Here is an 18,850-nt window from a genome sequence, read left to right as displayed (position 1 = left end):
GATACAATGCCACAGTTTAACATGAATATCCCACTCAGACACAGTATACTGACTCCGAGTCGACAGTCCTTGTTTTAGGCAAGTACATCTTTTAACGTTTTTTTGATATAACGCGGCCGGGTGTTGCTTTAATCCAGTGATTGATATCATGATGATCGATCCACGCAAATGGGATACGATGACATGCATCAACAAAGTCAGTAGAGCCGACAGTCCTTGTTTTAGCCCCTTAATGCCGAGCGTCAGGCAGGGTAACAACCAGTACCATCTTTAAACGTCTTTTTGTATGAAACGGTCGAGGATCGAACCCCGGACCTTCCGCTCTCCTGGTGGACGCTCTACCACTAGACCACGGAGTCGGTCACTTCATAAACATAGACGCGAGTCTTATTGAAGGAAAACTGCGGGTAATGGGTTGTCGTTGGTTTTATGAGTATATAACTACTGTGGAGTACAATAGAAATTCAACCCATTTCAGAAAGTGTATCCATATCATAACGTCGTTCCACAAAGCAGACGGACAAAACTCAGATAAACGACGTTCAAATTATAGCATTTGGAATGTTTGGGATTATTTGGGATGTTTTCAGAGGGTATCAATATTCCGTACAATACCCTGACAGGACCAGTAACAACCGCGGGGACGGCTGAATACCCATCTCTTCATATATACCTATAGTAAGTAACATCGGTTACATTAGGCCGAACGATGTATACAAGTTTAATAAAACTACGTAAATCAACAACATGCGCACATAACAAAAAATTCACTTTAAGTGTTACTATTGAATAAAAAAATGAAATATCGGTCATATCAAATATCATAAAGTCTCACCATTTTTATGAATAAACGGTTGCATCTAAATCTTATAGTTCACGCTCAAATATTTCAAATGTTACCTTGTTGGTCGCATTGAACGAGAATATGCATTTTATAACTAATTAGACAATACTCGGAAATCCTAGCGTGGCTAGCTCTAATGTGATGATATGTCCTACAAGCGTGTGTATGAGGCGGAAGGATATTTCAATTTTCCTGGTATGACTAACCCATTTGTGTTCCCTGTTTAACATGGGGATGTTTGAACGCTTTGCTGTGGTTAATACTTGTATCATTGCAGTGATGTGAACGTGCCATGGTAAAGGTACTTCCTTGTTTGAGTAGCCCAGCGGTAGAGTGTTCGCTCATCAAGCCGGCCAGGGTTCGATCTCCATACGAGGGCTCGTCAAAGAGTTAAACAAACTTTATTATGGGCCATATCCAAGGTGGGCTAGTTAATGATGGACATTGTTTGAGTAGTTCATTGCAAGTGTATTTGGTCTCTTGTGGCCGTTTGTATATTAGTGACACCGAGTTGAACGTGGTAGGGCTCCAATTGGACACAGAAATGGAAAAGAACGAGTACCGAGCAGTCAAGTTTTTTACTTAAGAGAAAAGTACTCCCTAAGAAATTCATGACCGCATGTCACAAGTGTATGAGGATACGTGCCCTAGCTACCAAACTGTTGAACGTTATGTTTAAGGCTGGGAGAACAAGCCTTGATGATGACCCCAGGTCTTGTCCCTCAACTTCCATCCATAAAGATTCAATCAAGGAGATAGAAAAACATATGCTGTCAGATAGACGTATTACCATTGCTGAACTTAAGGAAGACTCGGGTCTAAGCCATGGATCCACTGAAAACTAATATTCATGAACATTTACATAAGAATAAGATATCTACTCGTTGGGTGAAAAAGTTTCAAAATTCTGATCTTGAGGCAAAAAGAACTGACATTACGAGAGAAAATTTAAAACCTATTGGATTTTGTCAAACTCAAAAAACATTAGTAACGGGTGATGAAACATGGGTTTTCCAATTTGATCCCGAGTCTATTGAAGAGCACCTTCCTATTTCTCCGGCACCAAAGAAACTAAAGTCTTTAAGATCAGTGAAGGAGGTTATGGCCACTGTATTCTGGGATGCAAAGGGTGTGATGCTTGTTGATTACTTAGAAAGTCAAAAGACGATTACCAGTGCCTACAATGCTGATTTGCCTCATCGCCTGCGAGATTATATTAAAGAAAATCTACGAGAGATGCTGACTGCTGGATTTCTACTCCTTCATGACAATGCCTCTTCTCACACCTCTTGACTTGCAAAGGCTGCTGTGGGACAATGTGGGTTCGAAAACACATTCACAATTGTTGGTTTTGTTAGAACTTTTGACCAGCCTTCAAAGACACTACATACACTACGCGGGGGCACGGGTGGCCCAGTCGTCTTAGGCGCCGCGATTCGCTAAGCAGAGCTGCGTCACTTGGGCACGCCCGAAACCTATGGTTGTGGGTTCGAATCACCATCCTCCACGATTATGTTTCCAGGTTTGTCAGCACCACACCCGTGCTCGTGGGTTTCACCGAAGTGGTAAACGTCTGAGATCTGTATAACTTTGGGCTTTCCTCCCACATTAAGCGGATTTGAGAGAACTACTGGTCTTTTTATTGCGTTACAGACTTGGCACAAGCAGACACGATGGTACGTTTTCTTAGTTATGGGCCAGTCGTCAATCTATAAACACCGCCCAAATCGGTATTAGGTTTCCAAAAGGAAAGCACCGATACACTTGACTGTGTGACTCTGTTGCAGGTTACCTGGCGCCTGTACCCCTCCCCTCTCCAGCATACACGTATGAGTGGAGACAAGGCTGTACATGGAACATCCCTGTATTGTTTACCATCCACGTCGACGCCGTGTCCATGGGGATAGAATGCAGGCCACGTGGCTCGCTACCTTGTCCGCTGTAATCATCCTGATTGGTCCAAGGATCCCATGCAGTAAGATTTAATAAAGTAATATACTGTACTTGAGTGAGTGAATATGGTTTTACGCCGCTTTAGCAATATTCGAGCAATATCACGGCGGGGACACCAGAAATGGGCTTCACACATTGTACCCATGCTGGATTCGAACCCGGGTCTTCGGCGTGACGAGCGAACGCTTTAACCACTAGGCTACCCAACTGCCCCTACTGTACTTGAAATTAGCTGGCCAGCAAAAGCAAGTGAACATTAATGTGGGTTTTAGGGTGGCAATAATTATACAAACAAGAAATGGTTATTCGATGGTGATGTATTTGATACGGGTATCAGAGGCCATACTGCATGCATCGTATCAGGTGAGGTGAAATGGGGTTTAACGTCGCGTCCAAGATTATTGCACTTATAAAGCGACGTGCATGTGTGTGTGTGTGTGTGTGTGTGTGTGTGTGTGTGTGTGTGTGTGTGTGTGTGTGTGTGTGTGTGTGTGTGTGTGTGTGTGTGTGTGTGTGTGTGTGTGTGTGTGTGTGTTTGTGTGTGCTTGTACTAGTCCGGACTGATGCCGATTTAATAGTGCTAGCACACTGAGATACCATGCCGCAGTTTAACATGAATACCCCACTCAGACACAGTATACTGATTCGAGCCGACCAGTCCTTGTTTTAGCCCCTTAATGCCGAGCGCCAGACAGGGTAACAACAAGTACCATCTTTTAACGTCTTTTGGTGTGACGCGGCCGGGGGTCGATCCCCGACCTTGCGTTCTCCGGGCGCTCCGGACGCTCTACCATTAGACCACGGAGGCGGTCGCATCGTATCAACGATTATGTCACAGCAAGTGTCTGTGTTCAGCCTAGTAACGTTTGCAAGTTTTAGATTGAATCCAATTTTCAAGTGTATAGTTTCTTTTCCCCGGCAGTTTATCTCGACAAGAGTTCTGTTTATCTTTAACATTTAGTAAGATATCAGAAACAACAGATTTAATAAGTGTAGAAAGCGTGCATTGTCGAAAGGGCTATAACAGTTACTTTGTCATGTATTTTGTTGTTTTAAGAAATGTGTTATATCATTTTTAACAATGTATGTGTGTATCTATGATTGTTCTACCAATTTATATCACAGCATCCTCAGCAAGCACACCATGCAACAACTGTGACGGTAACAACGTGACCTGTGTTGACGGTGTGTGTCTACCTCGCTGTGTCAATGTGACGTCATTTGGAGAGTGTCTCCAGTGTCTGGACTCCAGGTTCCATGGTAAACAGTGTGAACAGGACTGTCCATACACCTGTCTCAACTCTCGCTGTCAGATGGACAACTCCCGTGTTGTGTGTACAGAGGGATGTGTGGCCGGCAAGAAGGGAGATAACTGTGGTGTGAACTGTTCTACAGCCTGTACACAGTGTGAACGTTATGGTGATGGTTGTACAGGACCGTGTCAGAATCCCCGGTATTACGGTCCAAACTGTACAACACCTTGTTCCTCCAGCTGTACAGATGGATGTAATCGGATCACAGGGGAGTGTGGCAGCTGTGAGCCAGGTTACACAGGGGACAAGTGTGATGTTACCTGTCCCACCAACTGTAGAGATGGATGTGATAAAGATACGGGGGAGTGTGGCAGCTGTGAGCCAGGTTACACAGGGGACAAGTGTGATGTTACCTGTCCCCCCAACTGTAGAGATGGATGTGATAAAGATACGGGGGAGTGTGGCAGCTGTGAGACCGGTTACACAGGGGACAAGTGCGATGTCCTCTGTCCTTGCAACTGTAGCGTTGAATGTGACAAAGACACGGAGGCGTCAAGTGGTAAGTTGTAATCTACGAAATCCCATTAGGACCATATTGGTATTTTGTTGTTTTTTTCTCTTTAAAAGTCGTAATTACGAGAATAAAGTCTTAATTACGAGAGAAAAAGTCGTAATTACGATTTTTGTTTTCATAATGACGACTGTATTCTCGTAATTACGTCTTTTAAAAGAGAAAAAAAAGAAAATACCAATATGGTTCTAATGGGCTTTCGTAGTAATCGCTAATATGAATGATATCCGTTTTTGCTAAATGTGGTTGGTAGTACACTTCTGTCATCATACGTATACGTATGCTGTTTCTATAACGATGATGTATTGTGAAAGTTATGGTAGCTTTACGAGGATGTATTGTGAGAGTTATGATCGGTTCATAGGGATGTATTGTGACTGTTATAGTCGCTTTACAAAGATGTTTTGTGACAGTTATAGTTGGTTTACAGTGATGTATTGTGAGATTTGTAGTCAGTTTACAGGGATGTATTGTGCCGGTTATAGTCGGTTTACAGGGATGTATTTGACAGTTATGGTCGGGTTACAGGGATGTATTGTGACAGTTATGGTCGGGTTACATAGATATATTGTGAGAGTTATGGTCGGTTCAAAGGGATGTATTGTTACAGTTATAGTCAGGTTACAGGGATGTATTGTGCCGGTTATAGTCGGGTTACAGGGATGTATTTGACAGTTGTGGTCGGGTTACAGGGATGTATTGGGACAGTTATGGTCGGGTTACAGAGATATATTATGAGAGTTATGGTCGGTTCAAAGGGATGTATTGTTACTGTTATAGTCAGGTAACAGGGATTTATTGTGAGAGTTATAGTCGGGTAACTGGGTTTGATTGTGACAGTTATGGTTGGTTCACAGGTACGCATTGTGACAGTTATAGTCGGTTCTCAGGGATGTATTGTTACTGTTATAGTCGGGTTACAGGGATGTTTTGTGAGAGTTATAGTCGGGTTACAGGGATGTATAGTGCCAGTTATGGTCTGTTGACAGGGATGCATTGTTTCAGTTTTAGTCGTGTTACAAGGATGTATTGTGAGAGTTATGGTTGGTTCACAGGGATGTATTGTTCACGTTGATAGAAATGGGTAGGTTCGTATTATGACAGTTATGGTAGATACGTTTTGATCGCGTTTCATACAACTTAAATTCGTTTTACTAAGTACTGTTTATGACTAAACATTGACGATCGCTTAGTGTAGTCATCTTACTGTTCGTATACCCATCCATTAGCACACGTTCCTTAAATATATATATTATTGTGAGTGTTATAGTCGGGTTTCAGGTATGTATTGTGACAGTTATGGTCGGGTTTCAGGTATGTATTGTGACAGTTATCGTCGAGTTACAGGGATGTATTGTGACAGTTATAGTCGGGTTACAGGGATGTATTGTGAGAGTTATAGTCGGGTTACAGGGATGTATTGTGACAGTTCTGATCGGGTTACAGGGATGTATTGTGACAGTTATAGTCGGGTTACAGGGATGTATTGTGACAGTTATAGTCGGGTTACAGGGATGTATCATTGTATAATGGGCGGGTTACAGTGAGGCATAATTAAAGTTGTTGGTGGCATGGCAGGTACTTATGAATACAGTTGTTCACAGTTGTACAATGGTACTATGGCAGTTATGGTAGAAACGTTTGGATCGCGTTTCAAAGAAAATTCAAATTCGTTTTACTATCTACTGTTTATGACTAAACATTGATGATCGCTTGGTGTAGTCATCTTAGTGTTTGTATACCCATCCATTAGCACACGTTCCTTAAATATACTCTTCAAAAGGGTAGGGAATACTCAGAAATAACTTAGAATTTCCAAAATGGTACCATATATTGTTTTCTGAGTAATAGTTCTGTGATAATAATGACCAAATTGGGAACACATTACAACTTGTAGTGATGTATGACAGTAGATGTTATGAACGCCCGCGATAGGGAGAAGTTGGGAAATTTCAAAGTTGACGTTTCTGGATCAGTAGTGCGAAATACCGCCACGATTTGTCTAACATCCATTCACTCGACGAGCATACTGCTTATGAGACTCCAAATAGCGATTTGAGGGAGCTTGTCCCACCCCTCTTGCAGCGCCTTGCCCAGGTAAGCCATCGTCGTCGGCGGCCTATGACGTTGGCGTACACGTCTCCCTATAATGTTCCAGGCATTCTATGGATGGTGTGCTGCTGGAGGTGGGCATATTCGATCAGTGCACGGTGATCGATGGTGTTCTCGTCCTGAAAACGCCTTGCAAAGGGGACGACAAAGGGTGTCAGTATGTTGACCCGATGGTACAGATGGTACCTTCTTTGCACAATATGGAGTGGGGTTCGGTCGGTCATAGTGACACCTGTCAACCCTCATGTGATCTCAGGTTGTCATTGGCTTGAGGTTCATTTTGACGTCGCCAGAAACGACCACGTCTATCAGGGAAGTGCAAAGTTAATCAATAATTGACAGAAATAATGGTCCATAGCGATTAATCGGCCTTCCCTTAAAGTGTCTAAATCAGGAATGACATCTACTGTGTGAGGCACGTGCAAACTGAAGGTAGTGTTTTCAGACATAAACGTTCCATCACAGGATGTTATCTTTGTTCTTTAATACTTTGTATTTGCATTATATTTCATGTTCCCCTAAGTATATTATTTGCTTTTTTCAACAGAACAGAGTGTAAACTAGTTTGCACTTTGTACAGTTCCAAATGCTGTTGAAGGAGGGGCAAACATTCTTCTGACTAGAGGGTCTAGAAGATCTGGAGGGTCTAGAGGGTCTGGAGGGCCTAGAGGGTCAAGAGGGTCTAGAGGGTCTGGAGGGCCTAGAGGGTCTAGAGGGTCTAGAGGGCCTAGAGGGCCTAGAGGGTCAAGAGGGTCTGGAGGGCCTGGAGGGTCTAGAGGGTCTAGAGGGTCAAGAGGGTCTAGAGGGTCTGGAGGGCCAAGAGGGTCTGGAGGGTTTCATTTGGCCTTCGTCCTTGTTGTGGACATGCCTGTAATGATGTCTTTGGTATGCCGGATACAGACTCAAGACATTGACCGGCAGTTCGATGATTAGAAAGACTGCCAGCGTCCCAAGGCGTCCGACCTCGGATCAGAAGGTCCATGGTTCGCAACCCATCTCGGGACTCGGAAGAGTTATGGCCACTACATTGGAGCCCAACGTGGGGCTGAGCATGTTCATATTAAATTTGAGCAAAATAAGCCTCAGTACCCTATTATGCGGCCCGGGACGTGCCTTCCGTTGACGAGGGAGTATTTAGCAGGGCGTGGAGTCGTCCCACGGATGACATCCTTACCTTGTCAGCTTGCTGATTGGGTTAACCTCTTTGGTCATGTGGACAAGGCGTCCGACCTCGGATCAGAAGGTCCGTGGTTCGAATCCAATCACGGGACTCGGAAATTTTATGGCCGCTACATACAGCCAAGTGATCCTTGTGTGACACCAAATCGTCGAAATGCGATTGCCCAAACGATTTACATTTAATAGCATTACTTGCATGTACAATGTAACAAACACGCAGACACATGTACACACATACGCAGACGCAGACACACACATACTCACACAGACGCACACACACATACGCACACATACACACAAACGCAGATACACAAATATATTCACACATGCACACAGATGCAGAAATACACATACAGAGACAGACGCAGACACACACATACACATGACGAAGGCACACACACACACACACAAATACGCACCCATACACAAAGACGAAAACATACACATACATATATAAACACACGTAGACACACACACACACACATACATAGACAGACGCAGACACACCGACTCACACATACAATTAGACGCAGACACACACACAGATACCCATACAAAAATACATACACATACGCAGACACACACACACACATACATACACAGACGCAGACACACAGTCTCACACATACAATTAGACGCAGACACACACATAAACACGGACGCAGACACACATACAGAGAGAGACACATACGCGCACATATACACAAGCTCAGATACACACATACACAGACAAACGCAGACATGCACAGGTAGACATACACAAACGCAGACACACACACATACGCAGACACACACACATCCATTTTGCCATTGTCTTCCAAAGCGTTTGAGTCAATATATTTAGATACTGAATCACTGTTTAAATGACCAGCAGACAGCCACAGCTGTTAGCGAGAGGCCGATACATACAAGATATATTTGTGCATGTATTCTGTGACTTGATCATGACCATCTGACCGGTATATAATGAACACGGTTGTTTCAGCCGCAGAAGCCAACGTTGGAGACACGTATGTTGTACTTGTCGTCATCCTCATCCTCATCCTCATCCTCGTTGTCATCGTGTACAGAAGGTGAGCAGTTCATTGTATTCGTGTATACACCGAGACTCCAGTTAGAGAATACCACCCCCATAAGCAGAATAACATTAATAAAAGCCTCATTGCATGCTTTACCGTTCACCCATTCGTGACCAACTCGTGTTATTCCGGGACAAGACGAATAGCGACTCGTTCCCCTTTCATGGCCATTTTTGAGACCGGGTTCCGTCTTAGTACAAACGGGCATACCTAAAACAATTGTCAACTCCCCATATATTTTATATATTTCAGATGCAATTTAAAGCACATCTGGACATGCGGAGTTAAACAGTATGATTGAACACATTTAACTGTGTCATGGGTATATTTTTTAGGTTCAAGACATATGTAAAATCAAAAATTATTTCTGGGGGATTCTTTGACGAAGAACTTGAAATCATACGCACATTCTGATTGGTTTGTCGTATTTTCGCACATTATATTCATCGATAGGGGGATGAGTCTTCTTGCAGGTTACGGAAAGGGGCGAGTGGTGACGAATGACCGTTTACCGTCAAGGCAACGTAAAGTAGGGAACATGTTATTAAGGGTATGTCGTTCCATGTTGGTCCCTGAAACCATTTATGGAAATTTTAACGTCAGCCCGATGCGTGTCACGTTCAACAGTACCCACCCCGCAACGAAGAAGGGATCGAACCTTACTTTGTCTTGTTTATTTATCATCCACGCCCATCTTGCGGATTTCACGACATGCATAAGAATACCATGTGCCTTTTATTTTCAAACAAAGGCGACGCAAAGGAAGTCAGCAGAACCAAAAAGGAACTCCTAATCCAACATACACATCATGTTCGGGTAAGAATATAGCCAATATACAATTGATCTAAACTAATCGATGTAGTGTAAGTATGACTTTTGAGAGTTCCTTATACCTTATTTTGACCCAATCAAAGGATCTTGTCACCAAAGGGATAAAATGTATCTTATAAAACTATTTGTGCAAAATTTAATTTCCCACCATGTTCGAGGTCCAATTGAACAAAATACATTAAACTACGGTTATAACGAACTCAAAGGGACCACACATTTTAGTTCGTTATAACCGTAGTTCTTTACACGCATATATACAGCATAACTACAGCAAAAAGTCGGGACAAAAAATAAGTTCGTTATAAGCGTGTTCGTTATAAACGTAGTTTCCTGTATGTGCATGTGGAATATAATTCAGAACTATGCCTATTTCATGTGAAGTTTCATCATGGAATATCACTTACATCGACTTCCTTGGCTTCATATTTGGACAGGACAGTGTTACATGTGTCCATCCTCCAGAGGAAAGTCCAGTTTCCATCCTTTCCGAACTAGGATGGAATTTCCAGGCTCGATCGTAGCGCCACTAGTGGCTATTATGAGTTATGTCCCTTCTACGTCCCTCCTATTGACCAATCAGATTCCCTCTCGTATCACTTGCCTTGGCATCAAACAAAATGGCGGCGCCCAATCAAGACGATCTGATCGATAAACAATATCTATATTGTAATAAAACGGGTCTTACCCCGCGAAGTGCATCAGATCACTCGAGCACCTTTATTACGAACATGAAAAGATTTGCAAAATATCTGTCGACGCCCAGTCGACAGTACACATGCTTTGCAAATCCTGCAGTCGACCGAAATCTGCATGTTGAAATCTATGTTGTTTACGAAACATGTGACTAGTTCGTTACACGATTTTGATTGGAGCATGCATAGACTGCCAAAATGTAACTTCGGAATTCCAGCCTAGTTCGGCAAGGTTAGAAACTGCACTTTAATAGACAGTTAACGCCCTTGCCCCGGGGAGATGACAGGTGTCATGTAACTGGGATTTTACTGCATGTTAGGAGATTTTACTGTTTTCGAAGTTACATACATGTTAATCTGCATGTCTTCGTGACCAGAAATTGTAAGACACATAACGAGACTTAACATCAGCATAAGACGAAAATTCTGCAAACGAATGTATACATGCAAGCTAAGTGTGCATTCCGCACATAATAATCATATGTCCATTTTCCAGTCTATACACTAGGCGGGGACATGTGTGATGAGCTGAACGGGGACACGTCGAAGGAGGTCATGGAGGGGGAGTTTAAAGTAGGTATACTTCAAGGTTCTGAATACATCTTCAACCGTACGAGGGGCACGGGTGGCACAGTCGTCTAATTGCCGCAGATTTGCGTCCCTTGGGCACGCCAGAAAACTATGATTGTTGGTTCGAATCCCGGTTCGCCCTGATTATTAGCACCATACCAGCTCGTGGGTTTCACCGAAGTGGTAAACGTCTGAGACCTGCATCACTTCGGTTTTTTCTCCCACATTAAGCTGACACGCCGTGATATAACTGGAATATTGTTAAAAGCGACGTTAAATCCAACTCACTCACTCACTCAACCGTACAATAAAAAATAATGTGTTGCCATATGGCGAGTGGGTGATCTGTGGTTAACGCTGCTAAAATTTGGAGGCTTACGTCTTTGGTGCAAATATAATGTTTATCAGCGAGGGATCTTAACATAGGATGGATGTGCGATTCGAACCACACACCCGGGTGCCGTTGTACGAAGCGATCTTAGCGCTAAGGTGATCGTTACTCCCATACCATAACATAGACTTACGACAGTCGTAGCGTTAAGGTTGTGTTGTACAACGGCACCTAGGACCTTAAGGTACATACCTGCACATGGAACTCCCTAATATATAGATCGGGGAGTGTTGTATGACTCGGCTGATTCTGTGTCTCAAACCTGACCAACTTTTGCCAAGTCAATATTCAAGCATTTTTCTCCATGACATATTGCTCTCTGCGGCTGTAAACACTACAAGCTATTATGTTTCTGTTTTAGAAACTGCCTTCTTCAAATATAAAACCAGTAGATTGTGCCTCCTTGGACGAAAACGAAGGGAAGAACAGATACAAAGATATCCTGCCATGTATGTAATTATATATCCTGCTGTACTCTTTATTTTCAGTCATTTTACAAAAGAAATTTATACTTACTTTAATCAATCTTAGATAGGTAGAATTTTGCGGTTTGTTATGGAACTTCTACTTTGAGTAAATGTTCGAAATTGGAGTTTATTGATATCTATGAATTGCTGAGCCTTTTCACGAACTCCAGGTGTCATCACCATTTTTTCAGCGATCCATAATTATATATTCACTGTTTGGGCTTCTGCGCCAAATCGGACCTCTGAGAGCGGAAGGTCCGGGGTTCGATCCTCGGCCGCGTCATTCCAAAATACGTTAAAAGATGGTACTTGTTGTTACCCTGTCTGACGCTCGGCATTAAGGGGCTAAAGATTGTCGGCTCGGAGTCAGTATACTTTGTCTGAGTGGGATATTCATGTTAAACTGTGGCATGGTATCTCAGTGAGCTAGTACTATAAATCGGCATCAGTCCGGACTAGTACAAGCAGCCACACAAACACACACACGTACATGCACGTCGCTATATAAGTGTAATAATCTTGGACGCGACGTTAAACCCCATTTCACCTCACCTCACCTCACATCACCTCTGCGCCAAATTGAGTCTGTTTTGGTGGATAATCGGGACTGGTCTCTGGCGTTGACGTTTTCAACTTCACATTCAATTTCGAGGTTTAATCATATCTAAAACATACAGATTCACACGGAGTACTTTTCTCTGATGTTGTTCAGCTTTATCACCCTATTTTCGAAATAGTCTCCATGTCACATGTTCCTTAACAGTAGCATCAAACAGACATGGCGGATAGATATCTGATAAAATGCATGTCCCATTTGCTTGTTACACATGCGTGTCCCACCAGCTGCTATTGTTATCGCCGTTATTGCAGAGAAACAGTTCAATCCTGCCACAAAAACAGCATAAGATGTTATTTTTGGTATTAACAGTTGATGCTACACGAGTACCCCTTGAGATTGAAAATGAAGATGACAGCGACTACATCAACGCCTCCTACATAGATGTAAGTTATGAAGAATTTAGGTTGGTTCTTGTTAGATTTTGTGTGGTTCTTGTATTTAGTGTGGTTCTTGTTAGATTTTGTGTGGTTCTTGTATTTAGTGTGGTTCTTGTTTTTAGTAAGACCGGCATCACTACCCGCTACCCACAGTTACCGCCTCCGTGGTCTAGTGGTAGAGCGCCCGACCGGAGAGCTGAAAGTCCGGGGTTCGATTCCCGGCCGCGTCATACCAAAAAAAGTCAAAAGATGGTACTTGTTGTTACCCTGTCTGGCGCTCAACATTACTCATTAAGGGACGAAAACATGGACTGCTCGGCTCGGAGTCAGTATACTGTGTCTGAATGGGGTAATTATGTTAAACTGTGGCACGGCATCTCAGTGAGCTAGCTCTATAAATCGGCATCAGTGCTGACTAGTACAAGCAGACACGCGCATGCACGTGGCCATATAAGTGTAATAATCTTGGACACAACGTTAAACCAAATTTCCCCTAATCTCACCTACGCGTTACTGGAATGAGTGAGTTCGGCTTAACGCCGCTTTTAACATTATTCCAGTTATATCACGGCGTGTCAGCTTAATGTGGGAGGAAAAACCGAAGTGATGCAGGTCTCAGACGTTAACCACTTCGGTGAAACCCACGAGCACGGGTATGGTGCTGACAAACCTAGAAACATAATCGGTGCGAACCGGGATTCGAACCCATAATCATAGGTTTCTGGCGTGTTCAAGGGACGCAACTCTGCACAGCGAATCGCGGTGTCTTAGAAGACTGGGCCACCCGTGTCCCCAAGCGTTACTAGGGGTGAGATGAGGAGAAATTGGCTTTAAAGTTTATAGTGATAGCCCACTGAGATACCATGCCACAGTTTAACATGAATACCCTACTCGGACACAGTATACTGACTCCGAGCCGACCAGTCCTTGTTTTAGCCCCTTAATGTCGAGCGCCAGACAGGGTAACTGCAAGTACCATCTTTTAACATCTTTTGGTATGACGCGGTCGGGGACCGAACCTCGGACCTTCCGCTCTCCGGGCGGACGCTCTACCACTGGACCACGCAGGCGGTCTGATATCACTGGAATAATGCTAACAGCTCAACAAAACTCGCTTAATAATGTATTGGGAGTTACACAGTTACTCATGGAGACACTATCCCCCACAGGGATACATGGACCAGACCCACTATGTTGCAACCCAAGGTACGTGGAGACTTTCATGGGTTTGGTAAACTACTTTCTTCGTCATCTCCACACATATCATAATACTGCCAATGGACATACTCGTGTCTATCCTACTAAGTCGACATTCAAATGTCTTCTTAGTTCAATATGACTATGCCAATACTCATGTCAATTGGAACAGAACAACGAACTCATGTCATTACGGGAATTCTTTTTTCGCTTTTATATGGATATAGTTACGAATTCATTTCAATATTTCTTGCGTTTATGGCCTCATATAAACGTGTTAACAGGTTTTAACGTTTCTAACTCCACAAACGCTAAAAAATATTTAAGTCAATTCATTTGAATAAATACGTCAACAATAATTACTTGACAGACTGCTTATTTCACCATTAACACAAAAACCAAAAGTACGAAATCGGTGACATCATTTAGCGCTAAAATGCAACACAAGCCCCGCCCATTCTATTATCAGCCAATCAAGAATCAAAAGCCCACCAGTGGGCGTGATTTAATTATTTTTTGGTGAATTAAAACATAAGGACAGGACAGATTGGTTAACCAATCAAATGCCATGGAATGACATGCAACGTATTTGCTATAGATAGCCTTGAAAACCTTTCTACAGGGCCCTTGGAACACACAAAGAACGACTTCTGGAGGATGATATGGCAGCTGAACACCGCCAAGATTGTCATGGTTACTAACCTCATGGAGTCAGGGAAGGTCAGAATACATTATGTCAGCTTCTTGTAAAAATAATAATAATCAAGATGTCTCCTACCATGAAGTGATGATATCGTCGACGTTCATGTACAAATATATTTTGAACTGCCGATACAAAAATCTTTACTCGCCATCATGTCATCACATTAGGGATCATGAGCAAATAATAGTACTACTACATTAATAACCCTATATATAAATATATCATCCATTCTCTCAGTTTAAGTGCTACGGGTACTGGCCATTCTGCAGCTCTGAGTCCACGATGTACGGCAGTATAAGTGTTCAGTGCGCGAAAGAGGAAGTCTATGAGACCTACACCCTCCGCTCAATGGCGATCTGGAAGGTAGGTGACCTACACCCAGGGCTTCCTGTTCATATGGAAATAGGTGACCTGAAACACACGTCCGCTTCCTGGCCATCTCGAAGTTAGGTGACCCACATCCTCCGCCCCGTGGCCTTTGTGAACACAGGTGACCTTTTGGAAGGTTTCTGGCCATATGGAAGGTAGGTGACCTATTTTCTGAGCTCCCTGGACATCCGGCCTTCTGGAAGTTAGGTGACCTACACCCTCCACTCCGTGGCAATCTGGATGACAGGTGACCTACACCCTCCGATTCTGACCATCTGCCATATAGTAGGTAGCTTCAACTTCCAATCCCTGGCCATATACTCGTTGGGTTACCTACACCTTCCATCCACTGGTCATATAGCAATTGGGCTACCTACAAAGTCTACACCCTGGCGATGTAGTCGTTGTGTTATCTACGGTCACAACCCCTGGCCACATAGTGCTTAGGTTACCTGGACCCTCCACCCCCTGGTGCTATAGTAGGCGGGATAGCTACACCCTCCACCCCCTGGTCCTATAGTAGGCGAGATAGCCACACCCCCACCCACTGGTCCTATAGTAGGCGGGATAGCTACACCCTCCAACCCCTGGTTCTATAGTAGGCGGGATAGCTACACCCTCCACCCCCTGGTCCTATAGTAGGCGGGATAACAACACCCTCCAACCCCTGGTCCTATAGTAGGCGGGAGAGCTACACCTTCCACCCCCTGGTCCTATAGTAGGCGGGATAGCTACACCCTCCACTCACTAGCCATATAGTACAAATTATGCCTACAACCTATCGACCCGCCCCTAGCAATTTAATGCAAGTGAGCTCTCCGCACCGGTTGAAGCGTTGCTGTTTTATGTCCTTACAGGAAGGTACAGAGACAAGAGTGATCAAGCAGTTCCACTTCACCCAGTGGCCCGACCACGGGGTTCCCAGGGACACTACAGCACTATTACACTTCCACAAAGTAGTGAAGGACACGGCACTACCACTGTCAGGGCCATTAGTGGTTCACTGCAGGTAACACATATTTATTCCAAATATCTATTTCACGTACAATAAGAAAAACGTATGTATCTTATTAGTAGACAAACACAACTTAATCGTTAACGATGACATTGCCCTTAACTTGTGTAGCGACAGCATATGCTCACACCTGTCGTCAGAATTGGTAACTTGCAATGATTCAAAGTTCTTGAATTAATATATTTGGAATAGTTCTTCTGTCAAATGGAATATGGCATTGACTTTTGTTATCAATATGTACGATCCACACTTTTCACACAGAAATGGATTTGACGAATATGCAGGTTCGTTTTTGCTGAAGCAATTGAATGTGTTGAATACATGACATTTTTTAATGAAAGCAACTTATTTTAATCTTTGTTAGACGTCTCAGAGCTACTTCTTGCTCCTTTATCAGGTGAATGGTGAAGCAAGAAGGAGCTCTGAAATGTCGCACAAAGAATAAAATAAGTTGCTTTCCATTAAAAAGTGTCATGTATTCATGCTCTCCCAACTTCTAAATGCCAATCAAAGTATTCATTGTGTTTCTTGCCCTATGCAGTGCAGGTGTTGGACGGACTGGGACTTTCTTAGCGTTGGACTACTTACTGGACCAGGCGAGGAGCGAGGGTCGAGTCTGTGTCTACAACTGTGTGCAACACTTCCGTAGGAAGAGGATGAAAATGGTTCAGACAAAAGTTAGTTTATTACTAAAAGATTACTAAAATGTCTGACTGAAGTCCTGCGAACTTATGACATATAGTCTGCCTTAAACAACAGACAAACAAACAAACAGCATCTGCAGGTGTTAATCCCTTATCAGAGAAGTTAATTTGGAATAAGTGAGTGAGTGAGTTGGGTTTAACGCCGCTTTTAACATTATTATTAACAGTAATATCACGGCGTGTCAGCTTAATGTGGGAGGAAAGCCCGAAGTGATGCAGGTGTCAGACGTTTACCACATCGGTGAAACCCACAAGCACGGGTATGGTGCTGACAAACCTAGAAACATAATTGGGGCGAACCGGGATTCGAACCCACAATCATAGGTTTCTGGCATGTCCAAGGGACGCAACTCTGCACATCGAATCGCGGCGCCTTTGACGACTGGGCCACCCGTACCCCCTAATTCGGAATAAAAATCCTTCGAGACATGTTAGCTGCATGCAATGTTCTTTGTGAAACAAGGTAGAGGTATCAAGAGTATTTCACGTTTTTGTTCACGTTTAAAACCACATCACACCTCAAGAATAATATCACGGGAATCCTTTGACCACATACGTTACACAAGATTTCTCGCCTGTGACACTGTTGGTACAATCAGAGGTAGAAGGTGACCAATGGTTATGCATGCGGCAAACATTGCTGTGACGCCCCTCTACAGGGTCAGGTCAACGGTAGACTATGTTTTTCTTCCTATTTTACTTCCTTAATATATGTTGACCCTAGTGAAATTCAACATAACTGTTTAGTCTCCACAATCGTTATAAAGTGAATAATATTATCACGTTACTTCTAACAGAAAACAAACGGGCTAAAAATGTTCCAATGTTAATGCTGACAAGGACTTTGGTTAAATTGATGTCATTGACGACATTATCAAATGTTGACCATGTGTTTTACGTTGTCCTGACACTATTAATATCGGTTCGGGATCAATATGCATGTTGTATTCCTGAAGTACAACACTTCAACTTTTTATGTTTATTCAAGAGACACGTTTAAATTTCGAAAGTTTGAGTTTGTGTGATGTATTTTCAGGAGCAGTATATATTCATACACAGCATTCTCCTGGATGCCTTGCAATGTGAACAAACCTTCACTCGTCCCATGGAGCCAGTACACATCCAGTGTGAGACATGCTGGAACCGGCTTAATAATACGCACAGGTGAGTGAGTGAGTGAGTGAGTGCGTAAGTGAGTGAGTGGGTGGGTGGGTGGGGGTGAGTGGGTGGGTGAGTGGGTGAGTGAGTGAATTAAATGCAAAATATTGTACTGTACAGCTGATTTTGATTTTAGGGTCAATATGGACATTTCATCCGTTGACAGTGATGAAGAAGATGTCCTGTATGAAAATGTTCCCCATCACTTGGCACGTCAGCTTCAACAAAGAAGTGGAGATGCGGCCTCTCTCCCCGACGTCTGTGACGTGGTCTGTGAAACAATGCCCTTGCTGCCTAGTGAAACAGACATTACAAGCGAGGAGAGGAGCCCGGAAGAGAAGACGGACGACGAGGGAGTAAGGATGAGTTGGGTGTCGCCTCTGTTAGGTACAAGTGACAGGATACAGGAGACAGGTTACGAGTGACAAGTCACCGTTTCGTTCAGCCACATATTCCAGAGCTCCTTGAATACATATTTTGTTCATACTGTGCGTGTGTAGTGATAAGTAGGGCAGTGCATCGTATTGGTAAATTTCGTTTAAGGCCATCCACATCTTGTATGTGTTTCTCATTTACAACCTTAACCAGCAAGAGAGAGGGCGGACGAAATATGATTAAAATAATCTGATGTTGTGTATATTATTCTATAACATTTTAAAGTTTTGCTTTCAGTCTTTAATAATTTATTTATGACGTAGATCGAGTTGCTTTGCTTCAGTAACGAATATCTAATAAACATAGCTGAAGAAAGATCAATCTCAACTGG

General features: G+C 43.2%; 1 protein-coding gene across 1 annotated transcript; it reads left to right on the top strand.

Moving 5' to 3' along the window:
* The first annotated feature begins 2,752 nt into the window (after positions 1–2,752).
* On the top strand, positions 2,753–18,509 carry LOC139478406 (uncharacterized). The gene is made up of 14 exons (XM_071260851.1): positions 2,753–2,819; positions 3,923–4,609; positions 8,898–8,985; positions 9,743–9,807; positions 11,011–11,087; positions 11,837–11,924; positions 12,871–12,944; positions 14,108–14,144; positions 14,758–14,855; positions 15,076–15,201; positions 16,065–16,216; positions 16,764–16,899; positions 17,963–18,090; positions 18,221–18,509. The coding sequence occupies exons 1-14, from the start codon at positions 2,753–2,755 to the stop codon at positions 18,507–18,509; spliced, it is 2,112 nt and encodes a 703-aa protein (XP_071116952.1).
* Positions 18,510–18,850: the final 341 nt, after the last annotated feature.

This window comes from Haliotis cracherodii, unplaced genomic scaffold (assembly GCF_022045235.1).
Source record: "Haliotis cracherodii isolate W230 unplaced genomic scaffold, xgHalCrac1.p SCAF_4, whole genome shotgun sequence".
Classification (NCBI taxonomy): Eukaryota; Metazoa; Mollusca; class Gastropoda; order Lepetellida; family Haliotidae; genus Haliotis; species Haliotis cracherodii.
This window is presented reverse-complemented; position numbering and strand designations above follow the sequence as displayed.